Source organism: Heterodontus francisci, chromosome 44 (assembly GCF_036365525.1).
Source record: "Heterodontus francisci isolate sHetFra1 chromosome 44, sHetFra1.hap1, whole genome shotgun sequence".
In the NCBI taxonomy this organism is placed as follows: domain Eukaryota; kingdom Metazoa; phylum Chordata; class Chondrichthyes; order Heterodontiformes; family Heterodontidae; genus Heterodontus; species Heterodontus francisci.
In genome coordinates, this window is record NC_090414.1 from 16,640,010 (window position 1) to 16,662,706 (window position 22,697).

General features: G+C 52.1%; 1 protein-coding gene across 1 annotated transcript in view; it reads left to right on the plus strand.

Annotated features, from left to right (window-relative positions):
• The first annotated feature begins 261 nt into the window (after positions 1-261).
• Positions 262-22,697, plus strand: part of LOC137355921 (EH domain-binding protein 1-like) — a 107,378-nt gene continuing 84,942 nt past the window's right edge. Inside the window, 1 exon segment of the mRNA XM_068021585.1 lies at positions 262-827. Coding sequence (XP_067877686.1) covers positions 724-827 — 104 coding nt within the window. The 5' untranslated portion in view covers positions 262-723.

The following is a 22,697-nucleotide window of genomic DNA, read 5'->3' on the forward strand; positions in this document are numbered from 1 at the left end:
ACTGCCTGCTGAGTGTGTGTGTGTCACTCTCTCACCTGCCTGGTGTAAAAATCTTCCCCTCCCTGTTCTATCTGCCAGGTGTGTGTCACGTCACTCACTCTGTGGCCACCTTCCTGACTTGTGCTGTTTCATTCTCTCTTTTTTTTTGTTGTTTTAACCAGCAATAAACTCTAACGCTAGTGGGTGGTTGGCCAGTTGAAAATATATTTGAAAAAAACAGATTCTGCCACTGGCTGGTTAGAGAGAGAGAGAGAGAGAGGGGGAGAAGAAAGGCGTTGTTCTGGGGAGGAGGTGGTGTCATCGCTGGGTTGTGTGAGACACACATGGGGTTGAGCTGGGGGAGAGGGAGAACTGGCCAGTTTCCCAACTTCACTAAGAGGGCTGCAACTGACAAGAGACTGGGACTGAAACTGACAGGAGGAGGGGATCAATTTCCTGAGGAGTGAGGAGTGAGGAGGGGGGAGGAGGGCAAGGCGGATTCAGACTGGATTCACTCCGGTGTGACATTTCATTTCCTGAATCGTTCCACCCCTGGGGACATCCGAAAAGTCCACAGTGGATGACAGCTTTATCTGAATAGTGTGAAACATGTCTTTTGTTTTGGTTGTTTGGAAAGCAGTTTCCCAAACACCCTCCAACTTTTAGGACAAAAGTTTTGATGCCTGTGTGTTTGTTTGTTTGTTAAACCCCTCCCGAGGGATTTACAGAACAGCAACACAGAAAATGACTTCAGTGTGGAAAAGGCTCCAGCGAGTGGGCAAACGAGCCTCCAAGTTTCAGTTTGTCGCTTCCTACCAGGAACTGATGGTCGAGTGCACCAAAAAATGGTAAGGTTGATTTTTTAACATATATAATTATATAAAAAATAATATTTCTCTTTTTTTTTTTGAAAAGCGGAGTTGATATTTTTACCCTCAAAGGGCGGATGTTACAAAAAAGGTTGCCTGTGACTTGGAGGGGGAGCGTGACAGGAGTTTAAGGAAGTAAAGTTGTTTGGTTTTGAGTCCATTTAGTTGCTCACCCATCAGACTTTGTGCTCCCTTTTAAATTTAAAAAATAAATAGAACAATGACAATTTATGATGGTCTTATGAACCCCCCCCCCCCCCCCAACCCCCTGCGTTTCCCAGCTGACTTTTTGAAAGGAGGAAACTTTTGTGTGGGTTTTTGTGTGTGCATGTTCCTTTGATCCTTTGGGATGTCCTCAGACAGGTTTCCCTAACTCCTCTCTTGGGATGTCCACCTTGTTGTCGGGAGGTCCGTGTTGCCTCTTTCTCTGATCTGAATGGGGTGTGTGTGTTTCCCCCCCCCCCCCCCCCAAGAAAAATTATTAAGTTGTGAAGATGGGCTTATCATTTTGTCTGATACCCCCTTTTCCCCAGGTATAACTCAGCTCAACGTTGGAAAGTGTTCAACTGGTGAAGTTAAGCATGCCCCCTAGTCTAATGCTGTGTATGTATGCGTGTGAGCACATTGTCATTGCTTGGGTGAATTTTTGACACCACTCCTCACCCACCCAGTATTCCCACAGGTAAGCCACTGTTTTCTGAAGCTCAGATCTTCGGCCAGCCTTATGAGTGGAATTCAGCGGACAGTTTTGTCACGGCAGGCCTTTGACCATCCCTCTGATGGACTAGAATGTGTTCGCAGTGAGACTCATTAATGCTCCCCAATTCTGCAATAAAGTCCCCACCCCCTCTCCACCCAGCTCACTGTGAGGCCACTGGTGTAGGTGGTAGGGGACTCTCCATCTGATGTTGGGGCAGTGTAGAGGGAGTTTTATACTCTGTATCTAACCCCCGTTTTTTTTTTTTTGGCAACCACACTCAGGGACAGTCCTGGTGAAAGAGGCAGGGGCTTTCATAAACAGAGCTGCTACAGGCCTCAGGTACTTGCTCCAGGGCTGCTCAATTCCCTAACCCTCTGGGCTGTGCATTTAACAGACAGACTGGGGCAGACTTTCTAAATTTTAACACACCTGTCACTTTGGCCACTATAGCAACCAGTATTGCCAGGGCACAAATGGCAGAAACTAAATCAATCGATATTTTACAAATCTCTTCATTCGCACCTAATTTTCAATATTGGGAGAAGTATATTCTATAGTTCCTGTAACTTTTGGTGGGAAATTCCAGAAAGATCTGTGCTTGAGCAACCAGCAGAGCAGCTCCCTGACTGATTTCTCACTGCAGCCTGCTCAAGCTAGGCCTGGGAGGCTGTGTTGCTTCACCAGATCAGCCTGGGGGTGTTTGATGGGACAGTGTAGAGGGAGCTTTACTCTGTATCTAACCCCGTTTTTTTTTTTTCTTTTTTTTTGCTAGGGAGCTTTACTCTGTATCTAACCCCCATTTTTTTTTTCTTTTTTTTTTAGAGGGAGCTTTACTCTGTATCTAACCCCGTGCTGTACCTGTCCTCAGAGTGTTTGATGGGGGACAGTGTAGAGGGAGCTTTACTCTGTATCTAACCCCGTGCTGTACCTGTCCTGGGAGTGTTTGATTGGGACAGTGTGGAGGGAGCTTTACTCTGTATCTAACCCCGTTTTTTTTTTCACAAGGTGACCTTTATACCCCAGGCCCCTTTTATATTTTTGTATCTAACCCCGTTTTTTTTTTCACAAGGTGACCTTTATACCCCAGGCCCCTTTTATATTTTTCACATCGAGGGGGCCTTTATCCCTCAGGCCCCCTTTATGTACATATTTACAGTTTTAAAATAACTTTATTAAAACAGATAAATAAACAAAAAACTCAAATTAAAATGCCATTCTCGGCGTCGACGATGCACTCCAGTCCCTGCGGTGCCCACCGGTCGCGGAAGGCCTCAAGCGTACCGGCTGACACCGCATGCTCCTTTTCCAGGGACACCCGGGCGCGAACGTAACCGCGGAAGAGGGGCAGGCAATCGGGGAGGACGGAACCCCCGACGGCCCGCAACCTGGACCTGTGAATTGCCACCTTGGCCAGGCCCAGGAGCAGACCGACGAGGAGATCCTCCTCCCGGCCCATGCCCCTCCGCTCCGGGTGCCCAAAGATCAGGAGCGTGGGACTGAAGTGCAGCCAGAATTTGAGGAGCAGCCTCTTCAGATACTCAAAGAGGGGCTGCAACCTCGCACACTCCGTAGAGGGAGCTTTACTCTGTATCTAACCCCGTACTGTACCTGTCCTGGGAGTGTTTGATGGGGACAGTGTAGAGGGAGCTTTACTCTGTATCTAACCCCGTGCTGTACCTGTCCTGGGAGTGTTTGATGAGGACAGTGTAGAGGGAGCTTTACTCTGTATCTAACCCCCATGCTGTACCTGTCCTGGGGAGTGTTTGATGGGGGACAGTGTAGAGGGAGCTTTACTCTGTATCTAACCCCGTGCTGTACCTGTCCTGGGAGTGTTTGATGGGGGACAGTGTAGAGGGAGCTTTACTCTGTATCTAACCCCGTGCTGTACCTGTCCTGGGGAGTGTTTGATGGGGGACAGTGTAGAGGGAGCTTTACTCTGTATCTAACCCCCGTGCTGTACCTGTCCTGGGGAGTGTTTGATGGGGGACAGTGTAGAGGGAGCTTTACTCTGTATCTAACCCCGTGCTGTACCTGTCCTGGGAGTGTTTGATGAGGACAGTGTAGAGGGAGCTTTACTCTGTATCTAACCCCGTGCTGTACCTGTCCTGGGAGTGTTTGATGGGGACAGTGTAGAGGGAGCTTTACTCTGTATCTAACCCTGTACTGTACCTGTCCTGGGAGTGTTTGATGAGGACAGTGTAGAGGGAGCTTTACTCTGTATCTAACCCCGTACTGTACCTGTCCTGGGAGTGTTTGATGGGGACAGTGAAGAGGGAGCTTTACTCTGTATCTAACCCCGTGCTGTACCTGTCCTGGGAGTGTTTGATGGGGACAGTGTAGAGGGAGCTTTACTCTGTATCTAACCCTGTGCTGTACCTGTCCTGCGTGTTTGTCCAATACCATCTGATTGAAGACAATAAACTCACAGCCACACAATAAAGTAGAGATCTATTGCATTTGCAATGTTCTTTTTTTCTGGAATGGTGGGAGATACTCTGTGTTAAATCACCATGATTATTGACAGCGAATGTTTTCCGAGTATGGTCACCATCTTTGTGTCTGAATGATGCCAAGTGCTCCTAATCCTTGGAGAGAAGGAGAGAGTGGACTGGGAGGAGGGACAAGAGTGGACTGGCCAATTACCAGCTCTTCCTGTCCCTCAGGGGCAGTTTCAAACTGCTCAGGCACAGTGATTGCTGGTCAGAGGGCCATCATTTGAGCATGGTAGGCCTCACCACAACAATGAGGCAGAGGCCTAGATCCTCATTTAAAAGGGGAAATGAGAAGGCTTTGAGGAGGAAGCAGATTAATGGATATGGGGAAGTAGGTTTAGAGCAGGTTGCTCCAGTTAACCACTTGCACAACCAATGGGCCTCAGGCCTCCCCCAGTCACCCAGAGGCCTCAGGCCTCCCCCGGTCACCCAGGGGCCTCAGGCCTCCCCCGGTCACCCAGAGGCCTCAGGCCTCCCCCGGTCACTCAGGGGCCTCAGGCCTCCCCCCGGTCGCCCAGAGGCCTCAGGCCTCCACTGGTCACCCAGAGGCCTCAGGCCTCCCCCCGGTCGCCCAGAGGCCTCAGGCCTCCCCCCGGTCACCCAGGGGCCTCAGGCCTCCCCCCGGTCACCCAGGGGCCTCAGGCCTCCCCCCGGTCGCCCAGGGGCCTCAGGCCTCCCCCCGGTCGCCCAGGGGCCTCAGGCCTCCCCCCGGTCGCCCAGGGGCCTCAGGCCTCCCCCCGGTCGCCCAGGGGCCTCAGGCCTCCCCCCGGTCGTCCAGGGACCTCAGGCCTCCCCCCGGTCACCCAGAGGCCTCAGGCCTCCCCCCGGTCACCCAGGGGCCTCAGGCCTCCCCCCGGTCACCCAGGGGCCTCAGGCCTCCCCCCGGTCACCCAGGGGCCTCAGGCCTCCCCCCGGTCACCCAGGGGCCTCAGGCCTCCCCCCGGTCGCCCAGGGGCCTCAGGCCTCCCCCTGTCACCCAGGGGCCTCCAAGCGCCCCCATTATCTTGTAGCCGTTGAGAGAGACCACACCGAGGGCAGCTTACAGAACCGGTTTTACATTCGTAAAATTGCATCATGATTGTCATGTGCCTGAAATCCGGGTGTCTGGGGATTTCCTATAGACATTATCAAACAGTTACCAAATGTAAATGGACAGGGAGAGCAGTTTCAACTCCTTTCCGATATCTGGCTCCATTGGCAGTGCCCTCCTGGTTTGTGGGGCTCCACTGTTGTCTCCGATGACACTGATTTAAAGTGCTCGTCTGAAAGAGCTATCCAAGGGTGTCATACTTTGAAAGCCGTGCCAGGCCCTGAAAGCAGGGTAAAAGGACACCGGCACCTCTCAATGTGGGAGCTCGGCGGTTTCCCGGTGTGGGAGCTGGCATTTTTTTTTGGGCATCGGGTAGCCTCGTCTGCCCTCTCGGGCGGACGTAAAAGATCCCACAGCCGCTATTGGAAGAAGAGTGGAGGTGGGGGGGGGGTCGTTATCACGTTGCTGCTTGTGGGATCTTTCTGTGCGGAAATTGGCTGCCGCGTTTCCCTGCCTTATAACAGTGACTGCGCTCCAAAATTCCAACCGTGGTTGTAAAGCAGCTTGTCCAGGACAGAACCACACAGCCTGGGAGGTCTCCAAGCCTTCAGTCTCGGTGTTTGTGCTAAGTGGGTTGTTCATGGTAGAGGGACAGCTGGACTGTCTATCAGGGCCCTTCCCTTCTCTGCGAGGGAAATATCAGCCATATCTCCCATTACTGTGAAGCTCTGGTGTTCGGGGGAAAAAGAAACAACAAAAGTAAGGAAAGACTTGCATTTCTATAGTGCCTGGCACATCCTCAGGATGTCCCCAAAGCGCTACACGGCCAACCAAGACTAGTCGCTGTTGCAATGTCGGAAACGTGGGCAGCCAATTGGTGCACAGTGGGATCCCAGAAACAGTCATGTGATAATGACCCAGATTTTAGTGATGTTGGTGGAGAGATAAATATTGACCCCCGGCCACTGAGGAGAACTCCCCGCTCTCCCTCCCACCCCACTCTTCTTTTAATAGTGGCGGTGGGTTTGAACATTCAACGGAGACGGTAGGCGGGGCGTCAGCTTTCATCTGAAAGGCTGACCCTCCGACAGTGCGGCACTCCCTCAGTACTGCCCCTGCGACAGTGCGGCACTCCCTCAGTACTGGCCCTGCGACAGTGCGGCACTCCCTCAGTACTGGCCCTGCGACAGTGCGGCACTCCCTCAGTACTGGCCCTGCGACAGTGCGGCACTCCCTCAGTACTGGCCCTGCGACAGTGCGGCACTCCCTCAGTACTGCCCCTGCGACAGTGCGGCACTCCCTCAGTACTGGCCCTGCGACAGTGCGGCACTCCCTCAGTACTGGCCCTGCGACAGTGCGGCACTCCCTCAGTACTGGCCCTGCGACAGTGCGGCACTCCCTCAGTACTGGCCCTGCGACAGTGCGGCACTCCCTCAGTACTGGCCCTGCGACAGTGCGGCACTCCCTCAGTACTGGCCCTGCGACAGTGCGGCACTCCCTCAGTACTGGCCCTGCGACAGTGCGGCACTCCCTCAGTACTGCCCCTGCGACAGTGCGGCACTCCCTCAGTACTGCCCCTGCGACAGTGCGGCACTCCCTCAGTACTGCCCCTGAGACACTCCCTCAGTACTGCCCCTGCGACAGTGCGGCACTCCCTCAGTACTGCCCCTGCGACAGTGCGGCACTCCCTCAGTACTGCCCCTGCGACAGTGCGGCACTCCCTCAGTACTGCCCCTGCAACAGTGCGGCACTCCCTCAGTACTGCACTGGTAGCGTCGGCCTGGATTATGGGGCTCTGGTCTGTGGAATGGTTCTCGAGCTTCTGACTCCAAGTGAAAGAGAGAGACAGAGAGAGAGAGAGAGAGACACCTCATCAGCAAACAAGCTGAAAATGGACTGGCAGTTGCCAAACGATTAACACTCGCAATTCCAAAAGATCAAAGTTCTCAACTTGCCTGCACTTTGCACTCAATTGTTTTCTGGGTCATTGCTGTTGTCAATGGATTACTCTATTCCTTTGATTATTGGCTCAGTGACGACAGCACCTCCAGACCATGCCGTGGTTATCTCCGATCACACTGTATGATGGAGCAGGCTCGACAGGCTATACGGTCATTTCCTGCTCCTATCTCTTGGGTTCTTTATCCAAAAAGGGGTCAATTGAACGGGAAGAGTCGTTGGGACTCTTCAGGTCTGACCTTCGGCAGGCCATCTCTACATTTTTTTACAGCCTTGTCTAGGCGGGGAAACCGTCTGGGATTTATTTCCGGAGAGTACGTGGTCAAGTTTCCCACCCAAAACCGCTAAGTGGCGAGAGGAAGGTCGGAGGTCAGCAGGGGGTCAAAGTTCTCCCCCAACCAGGTTTACAGGAGGAAATTTAAATTACCGGCAAATTATTATTATTTTTTTTAAAATCGCGTGCTTGCTAGAAACCCTAATTTTACGGTTACCGTGGAGACAGCAGAGTGGAAAGGCTTGCATTTCTGTAGCGCCTTTTGACTCCGAGGCGAGGGAGAGGGCGTGATAACTGCCGAGCCGGGTCTAACATATCAATTACCCTCTTTTCGCCCCGGAATCATTCTGGTGAATCTGCACTCCAGCTTGGGATTCCCGGAATTGTCTGTCGGATCCGGGATTCAGTTAGCTTTCCATCCGGTCTTTACCGCCTTACCAAAAGGTGACAATGCCTTTGGTGTGTCGGAACACCCCCTGCTCTTCTTCCAATAGTGGCCGTGGGATCTTTTCCGCCCGCCTGAGAGGGGCAGACGGGACCCTCGCATTTGGGTTTGACGTGAGCGTTCCCTAGTCTGCCCTCAATAGGGTGCCTCTAACCCCAAGCTTTGATCTCGGGGCGTTTAGCGATAACCGGGTTAGGAGGTCAACGCGTGACCCTTGACCGGGGGTCAGAAGGGCGGCCGCCTTGGGGAAAGAGGGTTTGGCGATTGGCGGTAAATGCGGCGAGGGGACCGGGCTTTGCAGAGTTATGGGGGTTAGAGCTGGGGTGCGGGGGGGGGGGGGGGGGGAAAGAATTTCGCTGAGCTACAGGTCCCTGAACAGCAAGCTGAAACGTAGGGTTATACCATGCTATACTTGACAGCTTTTCATCCCTATTTGGTCTGGGCAGTGTTTCTCTTTTAGTCTGAGCTGTTTGGGAATTTATGAAATGCAAACAGAGTGCCAGGACACACTCTCTCTCTCTCTCTCGCTATTTTTTTGTCTCTCGTTTTGTTATTCTTAACTTTCCACTTATTTCAGACAAGGGTGTACTCCCCGTCCCGGTGTCCCCTGGCGCGTAGATCCTCTCTCCGACAAACAGCAGTGGGACTGCAGGCTCGCGAGGCTGCTGCTGGTGGGATCGTGCTGGGGGCCGGATGGGCCGCGGGGCGTTTGTTTGCCCGCTGCGCGTCACGGCGAGAACCTTCTCGGGAGAAGAGGGTGAGGCTGCAGTGTAAATCCTGCCCCCTTGGCGAGGGTCCCGGGCGGGGGAGGCATTTAGAGTGGGATCGGGAATGTACTGTGACGCAGTGGGAGTCCCCCCTCTCTCTCTCTCTCTCTCTCTCTCTCTCTCACACACACTCACCTCTGAGCCAGAAAAGACTTGCATTTATGTAGCACCTTTCACAACCCCAGGATGCCCCAAAGCGCTTTACAGCCAATGAAGTAATTTCCGAAGTGGGGGTGTGGAGGGGGGGTGGGGTGGTGGGCTGGTCACTGTTATAATGCAGGAAGCGCAGCAGCCACGCTTTGCGCACAGCAAGATCCCGCAGGCAGCAAGGCGACCGTGCCCAGATTGAGCCCAAGGGCCCGCTGCGCCTTGACTAAAGTTCATGGGTTCGACTCTCGCTCCTCCCCCTACCCCCCCCCCCCCACCCCACCCGGCCCGGTCAACACTCCCAGTGCAATGTGGGCAAGAACGGTTCTGGGGATGGGGAGACTTTAGCGACGGGGGTCAGTTTGGAGAAGCTGGGGTTGTTCTCCTTGGAGCAAAGGCAATTGAGGGGGAGATTTGTTAGAGGTGTACAGGGTTATGATGGGTTTAGATAAGACGATGAACGATTGCAAAAGGGAATTGGATGGGCGCGCGATGGAAATAAACTTGCGGGGGTGGGGGGGGGGGGGATGGTGGTGGGACTGACTGGATTGCTCCACGGGGAGCTGGCATGGCGTTGGAGGGCCGAATGGCCTCCTCCTGTGCGGTAAGTGACGCTCCGACCCTGGCATTTATTGCCCAACCCCAGATGCCATTAGACTGGACTGTGATGCCTCACGTGGTCGCATAGCCTGCGCCCAAAAAAAAGCTCAGAGAAGTCCTGACGCAGGTTAGAAAGGGGTCCTCGGCCCGATAACCCGCGGACTGTTCTGCTTTTCGTGAGAAATATTGAGGGATTGAGTTGCTGTCGTTGGTTGGTGGATGTTGGAGAAGCTCGCCTCTGTTCAGCTGCAGCTGTTTCCTGTAGATTGTATTTATAGAGAGACGCCTGGGTTATTCGAGAGAGATTGGCAGCTTGTGAATAACCACTCACTAACCTTGCCACAGCCTCCTTCCGCTGCCCGTCTGCAGCTCCTGGGTGATTGCCGGCCATTTATCACGGAGCCGCTTGTGGGATCTTGCTGTGCACCGATGGGCAGTCCGGTCTCGCTGCATTGCAGAAGTCACTGCACGTCAACCAAAAAAAGAGATAAAGGCACTCCATCCGCATTCCAAGCTTGACGTGAAAAATTAACACTTGCATTTCTGTAGCACCTTTCACCACCCCTGGGCTTCCCAATGCGCTTTACAGCCAATCAAGAGCTTTTATTTTTTGGAAGTGTAATCGCTGTTGTAATGTAGTAAACGCGGCAGTTAATTTGCGCACAGCAAGCTCCCACAGACAGAAATGTGATCATCGCCAGATCATCTGTTTTTAGTGATGTTGGGTTGAGGGATAAATATTGGCCCCAGGACACCGGGGAGAACTCCCCCCCCCCGCTCTTCTCCCAATAGTGGCCCTGGGATCTTTTACATCCACCCGAGAGGGCAGACGGGTTCTCAGTTTCACCTCTCATCTGGAAAACAGCACCTCCGACAGTGCAGCACTCCCTCAGTGCTGACCCTCCGACAGTGCAGCACTCCCTCAGTGCTGACCCTCCGACAGTGCGGCACTCCCTCAGTGCTGACCCTCCGACAGTGCGGCGCTCCCTCAGTGCTGACCCTCCGACAGTGCGGCGCTCCCTCAGTAGTGACCCTCCGACAGTGCGGACCCTCCGACAGTGCGGCGCTCCCTCAGAACTGACCCTCTGACAGTGCGGCGCTCCCTCAGTACTGACGCTCCGACAGTGCGGCACTCCCTCAGTACTGACCCTCTGACAGTGCGGCACTCCCTCAGTACTGACCCTCCGACAGTGCGGACCCTCCGACAGTGCGGCGCTCCCTCAGCACTGACCCTCTGACAGTGCGGCGCTCCCTCAGTACTGACGCTCCGACAGTGCGGCACTCCCTCAGTACTGACCCTCTGACAGTGCGGCACTCCCTCAGTACTGACCCTCTGACAGTGCGGCACTCCCTCAGTACTGACCCTCCGACAGTGCGGCACTCCCTCAGTGCTGCCCCACTGACAATGCAGCACTCCCTCAGTACTGACCCTCCGACAGTGCGGCACGCCCTCAGTACAGACCCTCCGACAGTGCGGCACTCCCTCAGTACTGACCCTCCGACAGTGCGGCACTCCCTCAGTACTGACCCTCCGACAGTGCAGCTCTCCCTCAGTCCTGACCCTCCGACAGTGCAGCACTCCCTCAGTCCTGACCCTCCTACAGTGCAGCACTCCCTCAGTCCTGACCCTCCGACAGTGCGGCACTCCCTCAGTCCTGACCCTCCGACAGTGCAGCACTCCCTCCAGTACTGACCCTCCGACAGTGCGGCACTCCCTCCAGTACTGACCCTCCGACAGTGCGGCACTCCCTCAGTACTGACCCTCTGCCAGTGCAGCGCTCCCTCAGTGCTGGCACTGGCAATGTGGGCCTGGATTATGAGGCTGAAGTCTTTGGGCTGGACCTGACCCCATAGCCTTCTGCCTAAGTGCGCAGGTGAAGGAAGCAGACATAAAGTAGGGTGGGGGGCAGAGGGGGGAGGGAGTAACAATGGGGCGGGGAGAGGGGATTCTGTTAAGTTCCACTTGTCCCAAGCCATGCCGGAGACAGACAAGGCCTGGGGATGGGGGAACGTTCCAGAATCTTTTGTCAGGCGGTGTCCACTCTGGTTGGCGCGGAGGCGGATTGGAGCTCCAGTCTGTGGTGGGGAGTGGGGACACGGAGGCGTCAGTGATGTGCGACGGGAGGCTAACCATAGAGGTGCCAATTGGGTGGCATTTGCTTTCAAAGGAACATAATTATCAGGCTGGTGCCGGTGCAGAGGTGAAAGGTCACATCGCCCTTGGCAAGTCGCACTTGAGTCATGAGCACATGACGTTGAGAAATGTGTTCTAACTGAGCACCATCAGCTGGGACTATTCTGTCTCCAACTCCTGTCTTTGCTGTGACTAGTGTTACGACTGAGGTGGGAGGAGTGCACTGTTTATTCCAGTCCCACTTCTCCACAGGTCACGACAAATAACTACATTTTTCCCCACCTACCAACATGGTCCATCATAGATTCTATTTTTATCCCAGAATAAAACACACCAACCAGGTTTCTTTAATAAACAATAAAATTATCAGTTTATTACAAAACAAGTCGAAACCAATAATGAAGTAAAGCTTAAAACACACAGATTGAAATCATTACAGTTCCCTTTTTACCTTAGCCCCTCACTCACTCACTCACACATATACCGGAAAAATAAAATGGATTTTTATTTTTAGAGCTCTGTTACAGACAAAAAAAAACACATTTGGGCTGAATATTTGCTCATTCTTGAAGAAAGAGCAGATAAAATATGTTGTATTTCAAAACTGGCATGCAGTGTGGCCTCCGAGTACACGTAGACAGGTCACTGGGATCATTTAGAACAGTTCTTTGCAGGTGCCATTGACAGGAGACCGTCCTTCAATCATAAGGTCAGAAGTGGGGATGTTCACTGATGATTGCACAATGTTCAGCACCATTCGTGACTCCTCAGATACTGAAGCAGTCCGTGTAGAAATGCAGCAAGACCTGGACAATATCCAGTCTTGGGCTGATAAGTGGCAAGTAACATTCGCACCACACAAGTGCCAGGCAATGACCATCTCCAACAAGAGAGAATCTAACCATCTCCCCTTGACATTCAACGGCATTACCATCGCTGAATCCCCCACTATCAACATCCTAGGGGCTACCATTGACCAGAATCTGAACTGGACTAGCCATATAAATACCGTGGCTACAAGAGCAGGTCAGAGGCTAGGAATCCTGAGGCGAGTAACTCACCTCCTGACTCCCCAAAGCCTGTCCACCATCTACAAGGCACAAGTCAGGAGTGTGATGGAATACTCTCCACTTGCCTGGATGGGTGCAGCTCCAACAACACTCAAGAAGCTTGACACCATCCAGGACAAAGCAGCCCGCTTGATCGGCACCCCATCTACAAACATTCACTCCCTCCATCACCGACGCACAGTGGCAGCAGTGTGTACCATCTACAAGATGCACTGCAGCAGCAACGCACCAAGGCTCCTTCGACAGCACCTTCCAAACCCACGACCTCTACCAACTAGAAGGACAAGGACAACAAATACATGGGAACACCACCACCTGCAAGTTCCCCTCCAAGTCACACACCATCCTGACTTGGAACTGTATCGGCCGTTCCTTCACTGTCGCTGGGTCAAAATCCTGGAACTCCCTCCCTAACAGCACTGTGGGTGTACCTACCCCACACGGACTGCAGCGGTTCAAGAAGGCAGCTCACCACCACCTTCTCAAGGGCAATTAGGGATGGACAATAAATGCTGGCCTGGCCAGCGACACCCACATCCCATGAATAAATTTTTAAAAACCCACACCAGGTTCTGCATTTCAGCCCTTCTCCATCCCTTGTCTGCCCTCTCGGGCAGGCGTTGAAAGAACTTCCGTTCAATGTTGAAAGCAGAGAATGGGCGAGTCCCTGCCCACCGCCCCTAGTGTCCTCTCTCAATCCATCACCACTCAAAACCCATTTACCCGTCTTGGTTCTGCCACCAACCCCCCACCTCACCCCTCATTCCCCTTGCCCAACAAACTCCAATCAATCTCAGCGTTGGAAATTTTCAATCGGCCTCGAGCCTCAATCATTCAGCTCTTTGGTGATTGTGGGATCTTGCTGTGCACAATGCCCTGCCATGTTTGCTGACACAACAACAGTGACTGCACGTCATTGGCTGTGAAGCACTCTGGGACGCCCTGAGGTCGTGAAAGTCGCTATAGAAATGCAAGGCTTCATTTTATTCTCTCTTTTTTTTCTCCCTCTCTCTCCCTTTCTCTTTTTTTCTCCCTCACTCTGTCTTTCGCTCTCTCTCCCCTCCCCCTCGGTTGGAGTTCAACAGGCTATAACACCCACACCTCTCTATCAGAGTCCTGAGACTACCCTTTAGGAAGGAGGTGAGGGTCCTTGAGAGGGTGCGGAGGGGATTTACCAGAATGGTTCCAGGGATGGGGGATCTTAGCTACAAGGTTAGTTTGGAGAAGCTGGGGTTGTTCTCCCTGGAGCAAAGGAGATTGAGGGGGAGATTTGATAGAGGTGTACAAGATTATGACAGGTTTAGATAAATTAGACAAAGAAAAGCTGTTGCTGGTCCAGGGGCTTGCAGGGTTATCTGGAGTGAAGATTTGTAGCCCCCTCCCCTCTCCCCCACCCCCCACTCCAGGATCACCACACAAAGCCTGGTCCAACCAACATGACCTACACTGGCTCCCGGTTAAACAATGCCCTGATTTTTTAAATTCTCATTCTTGTTTTCAAATCCCTCCATGGTCTCCTCGCTCCTCCCCGCCCCCCCCCCCTCCCTATCTCTGTCACCTCCTCCAGCCCCCACAACCCTCCGAGATCTCTGCGCTCCTCCAATTCCGCCCTCCTGTCCATCCCCCGGTTCCCATCGCTCCACCATTGGCGGCCGAGCCTTCAGCTGCCTAGGGGTCCCTAAGCTCTGGAATTCCCTCCCTAAACCTCTCCCCCTCTCTCTCTCTCTCTCCTCCTTTAAGACGCTCCTTAAAACCGACCTCTTTGACCGAGATTTTGGTCGCCTGTCCCTAATATCTCCTTACGTGGCTCGGGTGGCGGGGGGTCAAACATTTTGTCTAGAGAAGCACCTTCAGTCATTTTACTATATTACAGGTGCTACATGAATGCAGTTGTACGGTGTCAGCTGTGGCTCAGTTGGAGCACTCCCTCTCTCTCCCATCTCTGACTCAGAGGGCTGTGGGTTCAAGACACATTCCAGAGATTTGAGCACAAAATTTACACTGGCACTCCCTGTCTAGAGGTGGGAGTTACCAACTGAGCCACAGAGACCTCCTGCTCTGAACCAGCAAACAACGTGTTGAAAAGGGGCTGTCGTTGTCCGTCTATTCTCATAAAGAGCCGTAATATAGGTGTTGTTTATTGAGGGTTTTGAAAAGGACTTTGATTTATCGATCGCTGAATTGATCAGGGCTGCCCTGGGCTCAGGTTACCACCAGCCGACTCCACTGAGAGCTAAGTGAGGTACCAATGAGCAAAGGTCAGCCTTCATCGTGTAGTCATTTCCTGCCTTCAGTTGGCCTGTGGTTCAGTGGCTATCTCTATATCTCTCTCACTCTCTCACTCTCACTCTCTCTGTCTCTCTCTGTCTCTGTCTCTCTCTGTCTCTGTCTCTCTCTGTCTCTGTCTCTCTCTGTCTCTCTCTGTCTCTGTCTCTCTATCTATCTCTCCCTCTCTGTCTCCCTCTCTCTCTGTCTCCCTCTCTCTCTCTCTCCCTCTCTCTCTCTCCCTCTCTCTCTGTCTCCCTCTCTCTCTGTCTCCCTCTCTCTCTGTCTCCCTCTCTCTCTGTCTCCATCTCTCTCTGTCTCCATCTCTCTCTGTCTCCATCTCTCTCTGTCTCCATCTCTCTCTGTCTCCATCTCTCTCTGTCTCTCGCTCTCTCTATCTCTCGCTCTCTCTATCTATTTCTCCATCTCCATCTCTATTTCTCTCTCTCACACACTTTTGAGTTACACTACAAAGACTTGAGGCCACAAACCAGGCCAACCCCCCCCCCCCCGCCCCCCCCCCCCCCCCGACCGCAGTGCCAGTACTCAGGGAGCGCTGCACTGTCAGAGGGGCAGTACTGAGGCAAGTCAATTGTATACCATCTGCGTGGAGCCCTTCCTGTGCCTGCTTCGCAGGAGGTTGGCGGGTTTGGCTCTGCGCGAGCTGGCCATGCGGGTCGTCCTCTTTGCTTACGCCGATGACGTGCTCCTCGCGGTCACAGATCCCGTTGACTTGCGGAGGATGCGCGACTGCCAGCAGATGTTTTCTGGCATGTCCTCCGCTAGGATCAATTGGGAGAAATGTTCTGGACTCCTGGTGGGTCAGTGGCGGGTGGACTCCCTGCCGGAGGAGTTCACGCCATTTGCATAGAGTACCGCACATCTCCTCTATCTGGGAGCCTACTTTAGCCTCGCTGAGGGAGCCTGGCCAGCAAACTGGCAGGAGTTGGAGGTGAAAGTCACCCACTCGGCTGGGGCGCTGGACAGGACTGCTCCAAGTGCTTTCCTACAGGGGCCGAGCGCTGGTCATAAACCGACTGGTGGCCTCCATGTTGTGGTACTGGTTGGTCACTTCGGCCCCGCCCCCTGTATTCGCCACCAAGATCCAGAAGAAGTTCGTCGATTTCTTCTGGAGGAAGAGACAACACTGGGTCCCTGCCGTGGTCCTGAGTCTCCCGATCGAGGAGTGCGGTCAGTCACTGGTGTGCGTCCGCACCCAGGCTGCGACTCTCTGCCTTCGGACCCTGCAGAGATACCTGTACGTCGAGCAGCCTCCTAGATGGTGTGCGCTGGCGACGTATTTTTTCCGCGGTGTCACTGCCTTCAAGACGACATGCAGCTCCCGGTGGAGTCCGTTAGCCGCGCCTCTCTGAGGGAGTTGCCTGTCTTTTACCGGGATCTATTCTGAGTCTGGAACATGGTCGCCTCCAGTCAGGGCGCTCCCCCGCCGGCGGAGGAGAAGGTCCCGGCTGTCCGGGCGGCTGGATCTGGGGACAGACCAACAGGTGGAAAGAAAAATAACTGACGCTCAGGCTGCCTGTACTTTCTGCGGCCTGGACGAGTCCGTGTTCCATGTATATATGGAATGTCCGAGGTTGCAGCCCCTCTTTGAGTATCTGAAGGGGCTGCTCCTCAAGTTCTGGCTGCACTTCAGTCCCACGCTCCTGATCTTTGGGCACCCGGTGCGGAGGGGCTTGGGCCGGGAGGAGGATCTCCTCGTCGGTCTGCTCCTGGGCCTGGCCAAGGTGGCAATTCACAGGTCCAGGCTGCAGGCCATTGAGGGGTCCGTCCGCCCTGATTGCCTGCCCCTTTTCTGAAGTTACATTCGCGCCCGGGTGTCCCTGGAGAAGGAGCATGCGGTGTCCGCCGGTACGCCTGAGGCCTTCCGCGACCGGTGGGCACCGCAGGGACCAGAGCGCATGATAGATGCTGAAAATTGCATTTTAATTTGAGTTTTGTTTCTTTTACCTGTTTTTAATAAAGTGGGGGGGGGGGGCCTGAAGAATAAAGGTTCCCTGGACAAAAATAAAAGGGGCTTGGGGTATAAAGGCTGCAAAAAAAAGGGGTTAGATACAGAGTAAAGCTCCCTCTACACTGTCCCCATCAAACACTCCCAGGGCACAAGTAATCCAGGTGCCTGGTCTAATGATCCAGGGAACGTGAGTTAAATCCCATCCTGGGAAGTTTGAGAATTTCATAGAATCATTGAACGGTTACAGTAACAGAAGAAGGGCATTCAGCCCATCGCGTCCCCAATTCCCTTTGGAAAGCCTCGACTGAACCTGCCTCCACCACACTCTCAGGCAGTGCATTCCAGATCCTAACCCCTCGCTGCATTAAAAATGTTTTCCACATGCCGTCTTTGGTTCTTTGACCAATCACCTTGAATCGGTGCCCTCTGGTTCTTGATTCTTCCACCAATGGGAACAGTTTCTCTCTGTCTACTCCGTCCAGACCCCTCCTGATTTTGAACACCTCGATCAAATCTCCTCTCAACCCCAGCTTCTCCAATCTATCCACGTAACTGAAGTTCCTCATCCCTGGAAACATTCTCATGAATCCTTTCTGAACCCTCTCTAAAGCCGTAACATCCTTCCGAAAGTGTGGTGCCCAGAATTGGACACAATACTCCAGTTGAGGACGAACTAGTGTTTTATACAGGTTCATCATATGGGTTCCTGTACTCTATGTCTCTATTTATAAAGCCCAGGATCCCATATCCTTTCTTAACCACTTTCTCTACCTGCCCTGTCACCTTCAATGATTTATGTATATATACCCCCAGGTCCCTCTGCTCCTGCATCTGCTTTAGAATTGTATCCTTTATTTCATATTGCCTCTCCTTATTCTTCCTACCAAAATTAATCACTTCACGTTTCTCTGCATTAAACTTCATCTGCCACCTGTCTGCCCATTCCACCAGTCTGTCTATATCCTCTTGAAGTCTATCACTATCCTCCTCACAGTTCACAATACCTCCAAGCTTCGTGTCATCTGCAAATTTTGAAGTTGTGACCGGCGCACCCCAAGGCTAGCTCATTAATATAAGTGGTTCCTCATATCGACCCCTGGGGAACCCCACTGTATACCTTCCTCCAGTCCAAAAAAACAACTGTTCACCACTCCTCTCTCTTTCCTGTCACTCAGCCAACTTCATATCCATCCACTGTCCCTTGTATTCCATGGGCTTTAACTTTGCTGACAAGCCTGTTATGTGGCACTTTATCAAACACCTTTTGGAAGTCCAGGTACACCACATCAACCACATTACCCTCATCAACCTTCTCTGTTACCTCATCAAAAAACTCAAGCAAGTTAGTTAAACATGATTTTCCCTTAACAGATCTGTGCTGGCTTTCCTTAATTAATCCACACTTGTCCAAGTGACTGTTAATTTTGCCCAGATTATTGTTTCTAAAAGCTTTCTCACCACCGAGGTTAAACTGACTGGCCTGCTGGGTTTATCCTTACACCCTTTTTGAACAAGGGTGTAACATTTGCGATTCTCCAGTCCTCTGGCACCACCCCGGTATCTAAGGAGGATTGGAAGATTATGGTCAGTACTCTCTCAATTTCCACCCTCACTTCCTTCAGTATCTGTGGATGCATCTCACCCGGTCCTGCTGATATACCAGCTTTAAGTACAGCCAGCCTTTCTAATATATCCTCTTTGTCAATCTTTAGCCCATCCAGTGTCTCAACTACCTCCTCTTTCACTATGACTTTGACAGCATCTTCCTTGATAAAGACAGATGCAAAGTACTCACTTAGTACCTCAGCTATACCCTCTTTTTCCTTCTGTAGATCCCCTTTTTGGTCCCTAATTGGCCCCATTCCTCCCTTTACCACACTTTTACTATTTATATGCCTATAGAAGACTTTTGGATTCCCTTTTATGTTAGCTGCCAGTCTCTTCTCACTCTCTCTTTGCTTCTCTTATTTCTCTTTTCACCTCCCCTCTGACCCTTCTGTATTCAAACTGTCTCTCACTTGTATTATCCACCGGACATCTGTCATACACCCCCATTTTCTTACTCTCTATCTCTTGTCATCATCCCGGGAGCTCTGGCTTTGTTTGTCCTACCTTACTCCCTCGTGGGAATGTACCTCGACTATACCCCAACTTTCTCCTCTTTGAAGGCAGCCCATCATTCCGTTACAGTTTTGCCTGCTGACCTTTAGTTCCAATTTACCTGGGCCAGGTCCGTTCTCGCCCTGTTGAAGTTGTCTCTCCCCCGATTAATTATTTTTACTCTCGATTGCTCCTCGTCCTTTTCCGTAGCCAACCTAAACCTTATGATATTATGATCACTGTTCCCTAAATGTTCCCAGAGTGAAGCTTGATCCACTTAACCCACCTCGTTCCGCTGAACCAAATCCAGCAATGCCTCCTTCCTCGTTGGGTTGGAAACATACCGATCTAGAAAATTCTCCTGAACACACACTAGAAAGACTTCCCCCTCTCTGCCCTTTACATTATTACTATCCCAGTCTATAGGAGGATAATTAAAGCCCCCTATGAGAACTATTCTATCGTTTTTGCACCACTTTGTTAATTTCCTTGTGAATTTGTTCCTCTTTAGCTTTCCCACTAATTGGTGGTTGATGGAATACACACAGTAGTGTAATGAGCCCTCCATTGTTTCTTAGCTTTAACCAAATAGATTCTGTCCTTGATTCTCTCTCTCCAGCACTGTAATGTCCTCCCTAATCAATACTGCCGCCCCTCCTCCTTTCTTTCCCTCCCCATTTTTCCTGAACGCCTTGTATCCAGGAATATTTAGTGCCCAGTCCTGCCCTTTTCTTGAGCCGGGCCTCCATAATGTGCCATGACATTGTATTCCCACTTGGCTATCTGCAGCTCGCTAACCTTATTCACCATGCTCCATGCATTCGCATATGTGCACGGTAAACGTAATTTAGATCTTATTACATTCCCTCTTACTCTGACCCTCATATTCTAATGCTATCTGTCCCTCCCAGTTCTTTGTCTACCTTGTTTTTTTTTCCTCTCTGATATTTGCCTCCTGGTTCTCACACCCCTGCCAAGTTAATTTAAGCCCTCCCCAGTAGCGCCAGTAGACGGCCCTGCAAGGATATCGGTCCCGGCTTTGTTGAATTCAGTTTAAGAAATCTATTCGCAAAAAGCTCGTCTCAGTGAGAGTGAGCATGAAGCTGTCAGATTACCATGAGAAAAGCCCATCTGGTTCACGAACCTAGGGAGGGAAATCTGCCGTCCTTCGGCAGTCGAGCCTATATGTGACTCCTTTCCCACACCAACGTGACTCTTAAATGCCCTCTGACGTGGCCGAGGGAGACACCCAGTTGTATCAAAAGGGCTACACAGGGCAATTATGGGCCTAAATTTCTCTACAATAAATGCTGGCCTTGCCAGTGATCCACGTCCAGAGGAGGTTTGAAGTGAAGAAAAGGCTGAGGGTGGAACGAGGCGTTTTCTACAATCCCAAGGCTGTGATGTCGTGATAAACAGGTCGTGTGGTGTAAAATAACCACAGCCATTCCAGGAAGCCATGTGACTCGGGCGAGCTCCCTTTACAGGGAGAGGGGGCGGGGGACGGTGGCTGTGTGCATTGTCAACTAAAATAGACAGGGCTCAGGGTGAGAGCTAAAACTGAGCTCTGAACTGACTGCTGTAGAATCCCTTCTTAATTCCTGCATTCCCTGCGGCCTTTCAAATGGCGGGGTGACAGCCTTTGGCTGAGTGCGGGGGGGAGGGGAGCTTCGTCAGGGAAACAAAATGCCTATGGTGAGCTAGGCCTCATTTGGAGCCTGCTCCGTTTGCCCAGTCGATTACACTCTAAGCCGACCATTCGAGCTGCCAGTCCTTTGCTTTCCGGCCCTGCTCTCCTCGGACTCCTGTTCAGGATGGTTCCCTGCCCACCTTGGGCGGTTTTTCACTGGGTTGGCCATTTCTCAGGCCGAGCGCTGACCAGCGAGAGGTCGTAGGCCTTTCCGAGGGCTGCAGGGCCCTCCCCCTTACCTCCACGTTTCCACTTCCTCCGATCTCCACCAACACAGGTTCTTCCTGCCTGGTGAGAAAGAAGAGCTTCCATTACCGTAGCCCCTACTACCGATCTCCCTCGCCTCAGGAGGTCGTGGGTTCGAGTCGCACTCCTACCCAGGCCGACACTCCCGGTGCCGGTACTGAGGGAATGCTGCAGTGTCGGAGGTGCTGGCTTTCGGATGAGACCATAAACCGAGGCCCCGTCTTCCCCCTCAGGCAGATGTAAATGATCCGCAGCCGCTATTGGGAGAAGAGCAGGGGGGAGTTCTCCCGCTCCCCCCACCCCACTCCCCCCACTGGTGTCCTGGGGCCAATATTTATCCCTCAACCAACTTGAAAAGGCCCTTCATTGGCTGTAAAGTGCTTTGAGGCATCCTGCGCCTGTGGAAGATGCGATATAAATGCAAGTCTTTCTTTTAAGAGTCAGCACCTCCAGCGAGAGGGGTGAAGATGCTGGGGTTGGGGTATGGGGATTGGAGTCATAGAGTTATACAGCACAGAAACAGGCCCTTCGGCCCATCGTGTCTGTGCTGGCCATCAAGCACCTAACTGTTCTAATCCCATTTTCCAGCACTTAGCCCGTAGCCTTGTATGCTATGGCATTTCAAGTGCTCATCTAAATACTTCTTAAATGTTTTGAGGGTCCCTGCCTCTACCACCCCTTCAGGTAGTGTGTTCCGAAAATCTTTTTCCTCAAATCCCCTCTAAACCTCCTGTCCTTTCCCTTAAATCTATGCCCCTCGGTTAATGACCCCTCCACTGAGGGAAAAAGTTTCTTCCTATCTACCCTATCCATGCCCCTCATAATTATGTATACCTCAATCAGGTCCCCCCTCAGCCTTCTCTGCTCCAAGGAAAACAACCCGAGCCTATCCAGTCTCTCTTCATAGCTGAAATGCTCCAGCCTAGGCATCATCCTGGTGAATCTCCTCTGCACCCTCTCCAGTGCAATCACTTCCGATAGTATGGTGACCGAAACTTTACACAGCACTCTAACTGTGGCCTAACTAGCGTTTTATACAGCTCCATCAAAACCTCCCTGCTCTTATGCCTTGGCTAAGAAAGGCAAGTATCCCATCTGCCTTCCTAACCACCTTATCTACCTGTGCTGCTGCCTTCAGTGATCTATGGACAAGTACACCAAGGTCCCTCTGACCCTCTGTACTTCCTATGGTCCTACCATCCATTGTATGTTCCCTTGCCTTGTTAGTCCTCCCAAAATGCATCACCTCACACTTCTCAGGATTAAATTCCATTTGCCACTGCTCCGCCCATCTTACCAGCCCATCTATATCATCCGGTAATCTAAGGCTTTCCTCCTCACTATTTACAACACCACCAATTTTCGTGTCATCTGCAAACTTACTAATCATACCTCCTATATTCACATCTAAATCATTAATGTACACTACAAACAGCAAGGGTCCCAGCACCGATCCCTGCGGTACACCACTGGTCACAGGCTTCCACTCGCAAAAACAACCCTCGACCAGCACCCTCTGCCTCCTGCCACTAAGCCAATTTTGGATCCAATTTGCCAAATTTCCCTGGATCCCTTCGTAAACAATCTCCCATGCGGGACCTTATCAAAAGCCTTACTGAAGTCCATGTAGACTACATCAACTGCTTTACCCTCATCTACACATCTAGTCACCTCCTTGAAAAATTCAATGAAGTTTGTTAGACACGATCTCCCCCTGACAAAGCCATGCTGACTATCCCTGATTAATCCCTGCCTCTCCAAGTGGAGATTAATCCTGTCCCTCAGAATTTTTTCCAATAGTTTCCCAACCACTGATGTTAGACTCACCGGCCTGTAATTACCTGATTTATCCCTGCTACCCTTCTTGAATAATGGATTGCTCCCTCCCGAGTCAGCATCTCCAGTGAGAGGGGTGAAGATGTTGGGGGTAGGGGTGCGGGGATTGCTCCCCCCCCGAT